At 34.7% G+C, this 14,115-nt stretch overlaps 1 protein-coding gene, 1 long non-coding RNA gene and 1 pseudogene across 2 annotated transcripts; all 3 read right to left on the bottom strand.

The window, feature by feature from the left end:
• Positions 1–1,657: 1,657 nt before the first annotated feature.
• LOC105800864 (uncharacterized) lies at positions 1,658–13,755 on the bottom strand. The gene is made up of 2 exons (XR_008189862.1): positions 13,449–13,755; positions 1,658–2,094 (listed from the first exon to the last, which is right to left on the bottom strand). It is a non-coding gene; the product is annotated as an uncharacterized LOC105800864 (long non-coding RNA).
• Positions 1,713–13,255, bottom strand: LOC105772169 (putative pentatricopeptide repeat-containing protein At1g26500). Its single transcript, XM_052621924.1, has 3 exons — positions 11,687–13,255; positions 3,436–3,583; positions 1,713–3,042 (listed from the first exon to the last, which is right to left on the bottom strand). Exon 1 carries the CDS (start codon positions 12,742–12,744, stop codon positions 11,875–11,877), a length of 870 nt encoding a protein of 289 aa, XP_052477884.1. The 5' UTR covers positions 12,745–13,255; the 3' UTR covers positions 1,713–3,042; positions 3,436–3,583; positions 11,687–11,874.
• LOC105776698 (valine--tRNA ligase, chloroplastic/mitochondrial 2-like) lies at positions 5,205–11,680 on the bottom strand (annotated as a pseudogene).
• Positions 13,756–14,115: the final 360 nt, after the last annotated feature.

Genomic DNA, 14,115 nt, shown 5'->3' with positions numbered 1-14,115 from the left:
AAACCTAAAACCCTAAAACCCTAAAACCCCGAACCCTACAACCCTAAACCCTAAACCCTACAACCCTAAACCCTGAACACCAAACCCTAAACTGTAAACCATAAAACCATAAAACCATAAACCCCAAACCCCAAACCCTAAGCCCTAAGCCCTAAGCCCTAAAACCCCAAACCCTAGACCCCAGACCCCAGGTCCCAAACACCAAACACCAAACACCAAACCCCTAAGCCCTAAACCCTAAAAACCCTACACCCTAAAAACCCTAAACCCCAAACCCCTAAATACTAAACCCAAGCCAGGATATGCAAAGAATAGAATAAATCCAAACCGGGATATGCTTGGAATGGAATAAACCTAAGCCGGGATATCCGTGGAATAGGATATCCCGAGCTGGAATTACCGTGGCAGGTTGCCCGGTCCAAACTCGAAAAAAGTCTGAACCGGCCTCTAAACCATTAAAATCCGGCAATAGAATACTGAACCGGGACGGGATTTGGATGGGATATCCTCCGAATACCTTAAATCCAGTTGGGATTTCCGCGATATAGCTTAATTCAGCTTGGGATATCCCCGAAATATCCCTCCAACAGGATAAAGTAGAAAATTAATTATCAAAGGGCATAATCTATCAAGTGTTTTCTTATTCTCTCAAAAAATATAATGGGTTCACAGTTATTGTAGACTTTATTCAAAAAATAATAGTTAAAAGTCACATATTTTCGTTTCACATATTATTTTTATCTGACAATTTTTTTTTACACCTTTTTTTTTAAATTTGGTCCTCTTAGTTAGAAAATCGTAATAACAGAATAAAATAAAAACAACAAAGTCACAGGCCACATCAATAAATTTCAAACACTATTAGAAACAGAAAATTCTCCATGTTTGAATGCATTATATTTTTTGAGGGAATAGGAAAACACTACTTAAAATATATTGTGTACTACAAATCTACTTTTTCATTAAGAATCTTTACGACAAAACAGAAAAATAGAAAGAATGATAAAAATTTGAACCGGCCACTAAAACATCAAATCCGCAGATAAATATACCAAACCGGGACGGAATTTGACAGGGATTTCCCAAGAATACCTTATTCCATGTTGGGATATCCCGGAATATCCATCCAACAGAATAAAGTAGAAAATTAAATATCAAAGGGCCCTTAAATTCACAATATATTCGGAGTACTGTTTTCTTATTCCCTCAGAAATTATAATGCAATATCACTGCCATGTTTCTATTAAGAATGGAAAACTATTTGAAATAAATACACAATATATGCATTATGTAAATTGCTGCAAAACAATTACATAAAATACTTCCAAAAATATTTTATAAATATTAAATAGGATCGGAGCTGGTTTATCAATTAATATAAAGGAGTTTACATTAAGGACATTTCAGTTATTGTAAACTTTATTGAAAAAACAATAATTAAATGTTAAATGTTTTCTTTTCATATATTATTTGTTCACGTACCTGTCATTCTTTTTAGACACTTTTTTTTAAATTTAGGTCCTCGTATTAAGAACATCATAATAACAGAATAAAATAAACAGCATAAAACAACAAAGTAAGTCACAGGACACATCAATAAATTTCAAACACATGGCAAAACAGCAATTTCTAAACATCAAAACCATAAACCCAAAAATACAAGTGAAAAGCCATAAACATTAAATTAAAAGAGAGAAAGCCGAAGCATGATGTTCAAAAAACATAAAAGCAGTTTCAGATTTCGAATTAATATATATATTACAAGATGAGTGGAACCAATCAGAATTGGGATATGGTAGGGATATCCTCCAAGCAGAATAGGGAAAATTAACAATAGCACAAAACTTAAATGTGTACAGGATACAAGATTCTTTATGACAAAACAGAAAAATCCGAAGCATGATGTTCAAAAAACATAAAAGCAGTTTCAGATTTCGAATTAATATATATAATACAAGATCAGTGGAACCAATCAATCTTGAAAACCAAAAAAACATGTACAGAGGCGTGTACATAATACAAGTAGAGAAGCATAGATATGAAACAAAAAAAGACATGAAAAGGCAAAAACAGAGGAAAACTAAATATTCATACCTGAAATGTCGACTCTTTCATTGGGAAGAAGAAGCTTCCACTGATTCATGAATTCAATCCTGTTCTTTTCCTTTTTGGCACTACAATATTATAATATTTTTATTTTATTTTTACCGGTAAGATAAAATATTTAGAGGGGTACAGTAATTGGTTTTGTAATTTATAGGGAGGGAATATAACAGTGCTACCAATTGTACATTTTCATCTTTCGAAGGCAGAACATCGGACTACATTGATTTGTTTTATGTACGTCGGGTCAATTAGTTTTATATATATTTAATAGATAATAAAACCTAAACTTACTCACATTGGTAAAAAACTATTATTGTTAAAAAAACAAAATCCCTGAAAAAAACACAATGAAAATATTAGTAAAAATAAGCATATATCTGCAACCAAAAACAGAGATAATGAGGAAAGAGATAGTTTAATTATATTCATACCTGAAATCAATCTCCAATGATGTAGGGGGTTTCAAAAATTACAAAAAGAAATGAAAAGAAACAGCAAAAAACAAAAAACAGAATTTGGTTACCCGAACCTAAAAAATTTTAAGGAAAAAATTGAAAGGATATTAAGAGAGAGGAAAAAACAAGAAAGAAGGAAAATATTTGTAAAGAATGGAAAAAAAAGTAGCTAAAAAGGGAGAAAGGAACATTAGAAATATAGGAAAAATAGAACAGAATATGGGAATAAGCTGGTCATTTACTGCCAACTGGTTAGTTTCATTTATTGTAATATTTATGAAAAAAAACGAAAAGAGAAAATTCCGAGTACAATTTCAGATTTTTTGCTTCCCATTTAAGTAATTGACAGACTTTTTTTACTGCTGATTTCTAAACCTGAAAACCAAAAGCCATAAAATAAACCAAGAAATACCAGAACAATAGCATAGTTCTTAAATTAAAAGAGAAACGGAAAAGACAATGTTGAAGCAAAGATTCATACCTGATGAAGCAAGGGAAACCAAAAATCCCAAAAACAGAAACGGCAGAGAAAATCACAGTATGAGGTTAAAATTTGAAATGAGACAGACATAAAATAAAGGAGAGAATAAAAGGGGAAGAATTGTTATTAAAAAAGGAAAATGAGGAGACAATAAGCTATGAAAACATGCCCATTATCACAAACCACAGGAACTAAACAGAAAAACTGGAACAAAAGCATACTGAAAAACAAGAAAAGAAGCATTGATCTGAGAATTAAAATAGAGATAAAAAGGTAGAGACAAACTTATTCTAAAGATGAAAACAAAAAATCAACAGAGAAAAAAAAAGCATAGATCTGAAATTAAAAAAATACAAGAAAAGGCAAATACACAGTTAACGTAAATATTCATACCTGAAATGACTCTCCCATGAAGCAGGGAATTTCAACATCACAACAAACAGAACCGGCAGAGAAAAACTTATGGGTTTCTCCCTCTCACGAAAACTATCTTCCTACTGTTGATTGTTTGTGTGTGTGTTTTGCCCGTGGGTACACAAAGCTATAAAAGAATGACAGGAAAAAATTGAAATGAGACCAAAGAGAATCCGCGAAGTACGAGAAGGGAGGAAGAGAGAATAATGAAAACAAAAAAGAAAGAAGGAATGTATGGAATGAAGCATGATTTGAGTATTTAAAATTTGGGAAGGAAGTGGGATGTGAAAAGGCTAAAGAAAACGGGCAGCGGGGCAGTCACTGCCCAAAAAATAAAGATTCTTGAAATCTTCCACAACGGTAACATAATACTATTTAATACACTCATTTAATGAAGAAGCAGCTGAGCAGTTCACCTATCTAATTAATCCATTCAAAACTTCAAGAGAAACTAAATAAGAACAAAAACAAAATACAAAAGTAAAGGAGACTGACACAGTTCAAGGAAGCATAGAAATCCAACCCAAGTTGCTTCTTCATTGGGCTTAATCAGTTTTGAATTATTAATTTGTTATTTTTTTATTTAATTGAAGTTGTCATTTTATTATTTAATCTTTACATCTGCCGTGGATGATTGACTGTAAAGAGATCATCCATCCTATGGCAAATTTTAAGTCACAGCTTAGATACTAATGAAGAGTTCTCACCGAAAACTTGTGACAAGCACAGTGTACAATTTGATACCTGGCAACTCAATATCCCTATGCTACTCCAAAATAGTTAAACTATTTTAAACCAACCAAAAGCATAAATTATAAACAAATCACTTTCTGAATCCTTAAAAGACAGAAAACACATTCAATTGAATACATAGATGATGTTGGACTAATATGGAATTTCTGTACCAGAATTTACTCCCTAAAACGAAAATATTTACCACATATCCAAAGTTCTATTAAGAATAAACTATCAACTAGAATACCAGGGAGCCCCAAATTCATTAAAATATATGTATGTATCTAAATAGGAAAAGAATGTAAGATGAATGATTTAATCAATAGGTAAGGTAGAAAATTGAGAAAAAAAGACTTACCCAGAAGTACTTCTGAATTAGATAGCAATATTTTCCAGATATGAAGAAGAAAAGAGCATGGAAGCAGCTAAAAACCCTGGATTGTATTGAACTTCCATTGTTAACCAAATAGGGTTTTGAATATTTGATTATGGCGCTATTAAACTACACTGTGGTCCATGAGACACTGAACTAAATGTGAATTTCCGATGACATGGCTTTTCTAATTGGTATATATATCATGTCAATTTGCTTTTAATTCTAAAATATTTAACCCTCAACATTTATACAATATGACAATTTAGTCTTAATTTTAAAATTTTAAAAAACTATAAAAAAATTATAATAAATTAAAATACTACATAAACTATTTCATTTTATATTAATTGTATAATATGAATTAAATAATATTATAACTGGTATATATATCATATCAATTTGCCTTTAATTCTAAAATATTTAACCCTTAACATTTATACACTATGCCAACATTAAAAAAGGAAAATCAAACAGCACTTGTATAAGGTAATAATTATCAACCGATTGGTCAAAGACTATTTGTAAACAAAAAAAAAATCAAAAGAAAAAGAACAATTATTCAGAACCAGAATGCATTGAGAAATCAACTAAGACAATAAATGAAGAAGAAATTGGTTATGACATTAGAGAATATATCCAACGCATCTTTTTTTCAGTCTGATAAAAACCATCAACCAATAAGCAAATCAAAATTATGTTAATCTAAGGGTCGCGACTAGAACCTATTCACTTAAAAGATTACAACTCAATTTCCCTTCATGTAAGGCTAGGTAACACAGATGAATATAATTCTATCTTTAACCAAAATCCAAGTATTTCACCACATGGATATATCAATAATCACACAAAACTTCCCATTCAGCTGATATACGGAGATACCATGGGTTATAATATATATGTGTTTGTTCCTTCTTATTTATGCTAAAAATGATATGGTAGTAAATGCATACTGTTGTATGAAGACAAGGACAGACAGGTGGTCTAATACTATCCCACTAATCTGAGAAAAGAGGAACAAACCTTACAAGCCTCTATATTCTGCCAACTAGAAACATTATCCCGATTAGGCAGAACCTGCAGCACAAACTTGCCAGCATTCCATAATTTGTTTGTGAAGGCCTTGTTCGCTGTTAGCCTTTCAGTAGATAAATTAAGATCCTAGAGATTATTCAAGGAAATTGGCTAATTAGACATACTATCATAAGCTAGAACCATGGACATTAGAACAGTAGTGAACATTATATGACACAACTTTTCATTATTGAATTACCAACATGTTGCCTGTAGTACAAGACAAATCTGACCAGAAGTTCCCAAAGCAAGAGTGAATCGCAAGGCATCAGTGCCAAACTCCTTGATAGTATCAAGTGGATCAATAACATTGCCAAGAGTTTTAGACATTTTACGCCCCTGAAACAACTTACATGTTAGGCATATATTTTCTTGAGTCTTGGGAGGAATGGAACTAGTGTCATGTTATTTCGAAAAGGAACTCTAATGACAGAAGTATAGATGCAGATGAAGGGGAACACAACTCAAGAAAAAAATTTGTACTTTAAAATGGGCACCTAAGTTGTAGCCTGATTCAGACACTATACTTACTTGTGAATCACGGATTAGACCATGAAGATATACATATGAAAATGGAACAGTTCCTGTGAATTCGATTCACATCATGACCATTCTTGCAACCCAAAAGAACAATATATCATGGCTGTCCAAAGAGAAAAAGTGTTATGGCCAACAGTTAACATAGAAAAGTAGATCAAATGGAATTTCTCAAGACCAAGTAAGCTATAATGCCCTCTAATTTGTTATTGAATAATAATAGAAGCACTCTCTTATGGAAAAGAATAGGGCACCTCATCTAAGCAATAGGAGTTAAACAAAGCGGCTCATACCCAGTTTCAAGCATTGTTGTCGGATAAAACCTTTTAAAATCCTCTGCCAACAAATCTGGCCACCCAAGAGTACTGATAGGCCATAATGCACTGAAAGAGAGCAAGCAGCAAAACATATAGCATTTATCACACAAAGAAAGATTGATCTGTGCATGACAAGTTTCATTTCCAGAGAATGGGAGAATCATATCAAAACCTTTAAAACTCAAGTTGAAGAAGATGGCTGAAAAAAGCAACTTACGCCATTTTCTACCAGTTATTGCATTACTCAAAAAGCCCAGCAAATCAACTCATTTATCACAATAAAGTGCTTTCAGCCACTTCACACAAAATGTTTCAAATAATCAACACGGTTGCCTCAATACTTTTTGCACCAGAGTTAGATATCAAACATATTTGGACTCAACCTTGGACCTCTCAGAAAACCATCAGAACTTTCCTACCAGGTACGAACAGGTCAGGATGTAAGTGAAACTTCAACTTAGGAAGATTGAAGTGACAGGAAATCCTACCACTTACAGAGAATTTTTTTTCCTTTTATAATTATGCAAGAAAGTTAAGTGATGACAATAATACAATAGCTTCATTTCGATGACAATTTCAAAATATTACTTGCTTTATTCTATGTGATCTCAAAGACTCAAAACATGATTTATCCTTTTTCATTTCGGACATGTCATCAGATTTTTTGGAATAGTTCTTCATATCTAATCAATAACTTACATACAGGAAGAAGAAAAAAACAGGTGCACTTATTTGATTGATAGTTTGAAAATATTGCATCATCTAAACACTGTTATTACATTAGTTAAAGATTACAATACAAATACCACCTCAGGTTTATTTGAAGATCCTTTATTTACTTGAAAAGGTGATAACAGAAATAAACTATTATGGTCCCGAGTCTGGGTTTGAGGCACCAGATGAGTAGCGCAAGAATTCAATCTGAAGAAAGGGTCTTTTCCCTTATTTTGATTCATATGGTTGTGGAACTCTAAAGGAGTTGCCTACCTTTGATTTGCTGAAACATTCAACTTATTTTATTCATGAATAATTTTTCTCTCATAAAGAGGTTTATAATTTAGGAAATAAGATGCAAAACCCTACTTTCTTATTCTAATACGGAAAATAAAAATATGACATCAGAATATCCTAATTTATCAGGAAAGTTTTATTTAAACTAATAAGGAAATTTTAGGAAATAAAAATTAGAACCAAATCCCCACAAAATCAGTATCCTAATCAGATCCCCTAACATAAACACGACATAATAAGAAAATAAAACCAAAGGGACATCAAAAATAGAATTGACAAAGACTGGTTGTGAACTCTAGCTTGTAATATAATATCATCCCATCCAATCAGTTAGAGAAGAAAGCTAATTATGTACCAAAAAAGAGGGAGAAACTCTAGGTAAAGAATGACTTTCCATCCTAAAATGATGATATCATATCATAGTTAAGGAATTTAAAATTGAATAACCAACCTTGAGAACCAAGTGTCAAGAACATCTGGATCCTGATAAACTTCTACGTCTTTTCCGTATTTATCACGAGCCTTCATAAGAGCTTCCTCAGCACTCCTAGCAACTATGTACTCCTCTTCACAGTCTTTTCCAACAATGTACCAAACAGGTATGCGGTGTCCCCACCACAGCTGTCTGCTTATGCACCAATCCTTGATATTTGTCAGCCAATGATTATAAATCTGTAATCAAAATAAGCAGAAGTGAGCAAAGGCAGAAACTAGCCAACAGAAGTAAACTTCAAGTAAAATATCGATTAAATAGGAAGAAAGGTCCCAGATGACAGTAGCATGTGCTGAGGGGTGTTGCACTATGAAGAATGACAAAATGTGGCCATCCTCTCAGCAGGGAGGGAGAGTTAGCTAGATGGAGACTGGAAAATGACTAAAATGGTACCATCATCGGACATGACTCTGTCCTACCTGGGAACATGCATGTTTCCAAAATTTTCCTTATGCTTAGAAGGTCATACCTTTTATTTGTGTCCGCTTAAACATGTTGACATGAGCATTAAATGCAGGTACTTTAATTAGGAAACATGGATAAGGCAGAACAGCATAGGTTAAGGGAAAGTGATGCGGTGAGTAAAGTTAGAGTCCATATCAAGAGTTATGCTTTCCATCATACCTTCTCAAATCTTTCAGGAATAATGGTCAATTCTCCCTTTTCAACTGCAAGAAGAGCCTTTTCAGCTAAAGGCTGCATTGTTACAAACCACTGCTTGCTTACTAGTGGCTCTATTACCTAATAAAAGAACCATAAAATGGGAAAATAAGAGAAAGAATTACTGAGAGAATAATAATCGACACTGTAACTTCAAAAACAAAAAGAATATAACTGAAAGATAACATGCACACCTCTCCTCCACGCTGAGATCTCGGTACTCTTAAACTGTGGGGTTCCTTTTTCACAGCTAAGTCAGTCTCCTCAAGATCAGACCACAATTTCTTCCGTGCCTCAAACCAATCAAGGCCACTAAAATTTAAGAGCCACCACCATAAGTACGAAAAAAGAAAAGATGAACAGGAAACTTTAATTTAGCATTTGTTCAGAAAGTCCACAAATATTATCAGTACAGTCCAGCAACCTCATTTAATGTCCCGTCCTTGTTCATAACATTAAGAATAGGAAGGCCAAGCTTTCTAGCCAGAACATAATCATTATGATCGTGTCCAGGGCTTATCTTCAGTACACCAGTCTTTATCAACATACTGCCACCATTGACATAACAAAGAAAGCAGAAGTGAGATTGTCAACCTGAAATTTCTTAATTTAATGGACACAATTGAAACATTTGCCACCTCAACTAACCCCATTAAGCAGGTCAAGCAAACCATTTTTTTTCTAAAACTAGTGGCGAAGCCCACAATGAAGAAGCCTATAGGTTATGCAGGGAATACATCCTAAATTTGAAGCACAATTTCATCATGATGACCAAAATAACCTTAGGCAAGGAAGATATTCCACAGCTTGTGAAAGGCAGTGCATCTCAATTACTTTGAAGCACGAAATGGACATTAGAGACTCCAAAATGTACTACACCTTTTACAACTAAAATGATATGATTTTATTATGCTAAAACAATCCAACATACTTTTTTGCTTTAAAAATTGTGTTTCAATTCCTCTGTCATGTGCATTCCTACCAATTTGAGTGACAAAGAGTAAGGAAAAATTAGCATTCATACATTGATACAAAATTTGGAGAATGCAACAATATTTAGAAACAAACAGAAACACATGCTTTTACCTTATCAGAGATGATAGGAACAAACCCAACCAGACCAAGCGCCTTGGATTTGAAGAATGGAATGAAACAGTGGTGGATTCTACACCTGAAAAGAAAAAAGTATAAAATAAGCCCACTGAAATAGAAATTAAAAAAAAGCATCCAAACTATAAAAAGAAATGAAAAGGCAATGACAAAAAAAAAAAGACAAAGTTCATGTGTAAAAATTCAAATGATCGACCCGTAATTCCAAACCAAAATTTGTGTAAAAACGATAATGGCAAAGATTCAAATGAGAAGAATCTTTAGGAGAAGAGAAATAAGGAGTCGAACTGTAAAACAAAGGCACAAATTCTTACCCAGGAGTCGATCTGGGCCAAAACCCAACAAACGAAGATAGAAAGAAACGGTGGGAGTTTTATTGCCAGAGATATATCAGCAGGAGAGAGATTGAAGTCGAGGTTATTCATAAATCCTATAACAAAGGAGAGAGAAGCTTCATTTCTTAGTGGCTGGTTTCCTTATTTTCTTCCCCGTCAATGGCCTAGAGTTGGCTTGTTGTATTTATTATAAAAAAGCCCGTTTCAATTAAAAGGAAACCTCATCCTCAATTCCTTTTTAATAATTTACAAGGTTAATAAATTTGGGGTATATATTTTGGTCCCTTCCAAAACCCAGTAATCCAAAACCTAAGAGATCCAAAGCCCCAAACACTGAAACAAAAGCCCAAAAACAGCAGCCCAACCCTAAACCCAGGCCCCAAGCCTCAAACCCCTATACCCCAAGCCGGGATATCCCCCAGAATAGGATAACCCAAGTGAGATCTTTGATCTCAGGAGAAAACTTGGAAATTCTTCTTTTCTTGGTGCATGGCCTGACTCTATAGCTGGGAGATGGGGTTAATAAATCTATAACCTCAGGTTCACAAGTGACATCGAAACTAGGGACATGATCTTTCAAAACTGCAACTTCAGTGGTCAATGGTTTCTCTTTTCTCCATGACAGTTGATCTCCACTGGCTGCTACAAAAGCTGAAAATTACTTCTGAATCCGACATTCCTTCTCAATAATGCTTACATTGGCTCCTTCAGCTGTCTCTTCATTAGAAAGGCTAGTAAAATCAACTAAGACAATAAATGAAGAAGAAATTAGTTATGACATCATTAGAGAATATATCCAACGCATCTTTTTTACAGTATCATAAAAACCATCAACCAATAAGCAAAATCAAAATTATGTTAATCTAAGGGTTGCGACTAGAACCTATTCACTTAAAAGATTACAACTCAATTTCCCTTCATGTAAGGCTAGGTAACACAGATGAATATAATTCTATCTTTAACCAAAATCCAAGTATTTCACCACATGGATATATCAATAATCACACAAAACTTCCCATTCAGCTGATATACGGAGATACCATGGGTTATAATATATATGTGTTTGTTCCTTCTTATTTATGCTAAAAATGATATGGTAGTAAATGCATACTGTTGTATGAAGACAAGGACAAACAGGTGGTCTAATACTATCCCACTAATCTGAGAAAAGAGGAACAAACCTTACAAGCCTCTATATTCTGCCAACTAGAAACATTATCCCGATTAGGCAGAACCTGCAGCACAAACTTGCCAGCATTCCATAATTTGTTTGTGAAGGCCTTGTTCGCTGTTAGCCTTTCAGTAGATAAATTAAGATCCTAGAGATTATTCAAGGAAATTGGCTAATTAGACATACTATCATAAGCTAGAACCATGGACATTAGAACAGTAGTGAACATTATATGACACAACTTTTCATTATTGAATTACCAACATGTTGCCTGTAGTACAAGACAAATCTGACCAGAAGTTCCCCAAGCAAGAGTGAATCGCAAGGCATCAGTGCCAAACTCCTTGATAGTATCAAGTGGATCAATAACATTGCCAAGAGTTTTAGACATTTTACGCCCCTGAAACAACTTACATGTTAGGCATATATTTTCTTGAGTCTTGGGAGCAATGGAACTAGTGTCATGTTAGGCATTTATTGTAATCAATCTAGGCACTTCCATTCCTCTTTTCATTGTTCTCTCCACATACTTGGTAGCCTCTACTGTCTTTCCAGCCTTAATCAAGCCCCCAACAAATATTGAGTCAAAATTCACCAATGGATCATGTCCTTTCCTCCCTTTCTTCCCCAAATGACCTTGCAGTAACATGATATATGTATGCATTAGAGGCCTCACACCCTCTCTTTATCATCTCTCTAAACACTTGTGTTGCTTCCCCTGCCTTCCTCAACCTCAAAAGCCCCTTTATTAGTCCATGGTAAATGCTGATATCCGGATTCTCAATTCCTTCCACAATCCTATAAGCCTCTCTAATCCTCCCCCTTGCTAAAAGCCCGTAAATAATTGAAGCCAAGGTCAAATTATCAGCTTGGATCCCTCTTTGGCACATTTCTTCAAACATCCCATTGGCTTGCTCGATCTTGCCTCTCTTACACATCCACTTGATCACAAGCCTATAACTTGAAAGCCCCAAATCATGCATTCTCTTAACTCTCATCATTTGGAAAACCTTCATTGCTTCATCATATTTATTAGTCTTAAAAAGTGCCTCCATCATTGTCTCCACAACCTCAACATCAGGCTCAAACCCTTCATCCACCATCAGATTCCAAATTTTTGAGGCCTCAATCAAATTACCCAGATCACAAAACCCCCATATCAACCACTTATAAGTAACCCCATTTGGCTTAACACACTCTTTCAACTTGAAAGTAACAAACTTTGCCTCTTCCACAAGCTTATCCTCGCATAAACTTTCCACCACTGTATTTAAAGTCTCCAACTTGTATCCAACCCCAAACCCATTCATCAAATGGAAAAAACCAACACATTTCTTCAACTCCCTAGCTAATGCTAGGGTCTTTAAAGCTATCCTAAAGGTCTTATCATTGACCAAACCAAGTTTTCCCATCTCCTGACAAGTTTCCCAAAAATGGTGAATGTTTTTGGATTTTCCAACGACATCCAACATTTTGTTGAAGGTGACGGAGTTGTGAGTGAAGTGAGGGACTTTTTGGGTGTAGAGGAAGAATCAGTAGATGGGGCGCCAGGAGTATGGGAAAGTGTTGCAAACTTGAAGGAAGAATTCAGGGTTGAAAGAAGGATTGTAAGAAGAGAGGGATGAGTGGAGGCGTGAGTCAGGTGAGTTTTGCTGTTGGTAGAGGATGGTACAGACTTTCAGAAGAGTGGGTTGGTTGATTGGAGTTATGGGATTGAGACAGTTAGATGGGTTGCTGAGTTGATTTTGAGTTGACTCGGTGGCTATGAGACGGAGGTGAGGATCAGACAAGGGATTAAGCAGGGTTTTTAATCTTCTTATCAACATTTTTTTAGTAAAGAAGAACTAGGTCTGATTTGAGTTCTTCCATCTGAGAAAACAAATCAGAAAAAGAATTTTGAATTGAAAGTCCAATACATTTTTCAGGCTTAGAAAAAATAAATTTCCTTGTTTCTATGGTTTTCCTATTGGGTTGCTTTGCAGCTTCACCACGAGATCTCCTGGTCCAGGCAGCTTGTATAAAAGACCTCAAAAGTAAATGTCAAACAAATTAATTTACTTGCCCTTTTGCTTCCTTCAACAAATTTGGTCGGCATCAAAGTCTAAATTGTCCGCAAAATATGAAACAAAAAAAGACATGAAAAAGGCAAAGACAGAGGTGAACTAAAGATTCATACCTGAAATGACTATCCGATGAAGAAGAGGATTTAACATATTTTACAGATCAAATCAGCAAAATAAAAATCTGCAGTTCATGCTTTGAAGTAAAAAACTATCTGAACCAACTTCGAAGGAAATAAGTATCATTGCGCGTGGCTATTCAATTTATTTTAGAACTCCAAATCACCTTTACCCCCAAGAAATTTCTGATGCTCCCAATAAAAATAATACCCCAAAGAGAAAGACGAAAAATACCCATACAACAGAGCATCTCAAAAAACAAACTACAACAAAAACAATAATTATTATTAAGGAAGAAAAGGGGCAAACCTGGAAGTAGGGAGGGAAAGAAAAGGCAGGCCAAAACTGTCAGGCAAGAAATCCACATTGACCGACAAGAATGTCTCAACCCAGTCTAGAATCGTCGATTTTGGCCTGATCTTCTGATTGACAACCAGCCTGACTTTAACCAAATCTAGAAAAGAATGAGGAAAAATTGAATACTGAGAGGAGAGAGACAGAGGGGGAAAAGAATCGGCTGGGAAGCCATGGAATGAAGAGACAAAAAGGTTGCTTAAGATACTGATATTAAGGTCTGTTCTAATTTGACCTATCTCCAAACAGGCCAATTCAAGGATAGGAATTTCTTGAAATGGAAATCACAATACGAACAGCCATATTAAA

The sequence above is a fragment of the Gossypium raimondii genome, chromosome 10 (assembly GCF_025698545.1).
Source record: "Gossypium raimondii isolate GPD5lz chromosome 10, ASM2569854v1, whole genome shotgun sequence".
Classification (NCBI taxonomy): domain Eukaryota; kingdom Viridiplantae; phylum Streptophyta; class Magnoliopsida; order Malvales; family Malvaceae; genus Gossypium; species Gossypium raimondii.
Note: the sequence above shows the minus strand (reverse complement) of the source record. Positions and strands in the feature narration are given on the sequence as shown.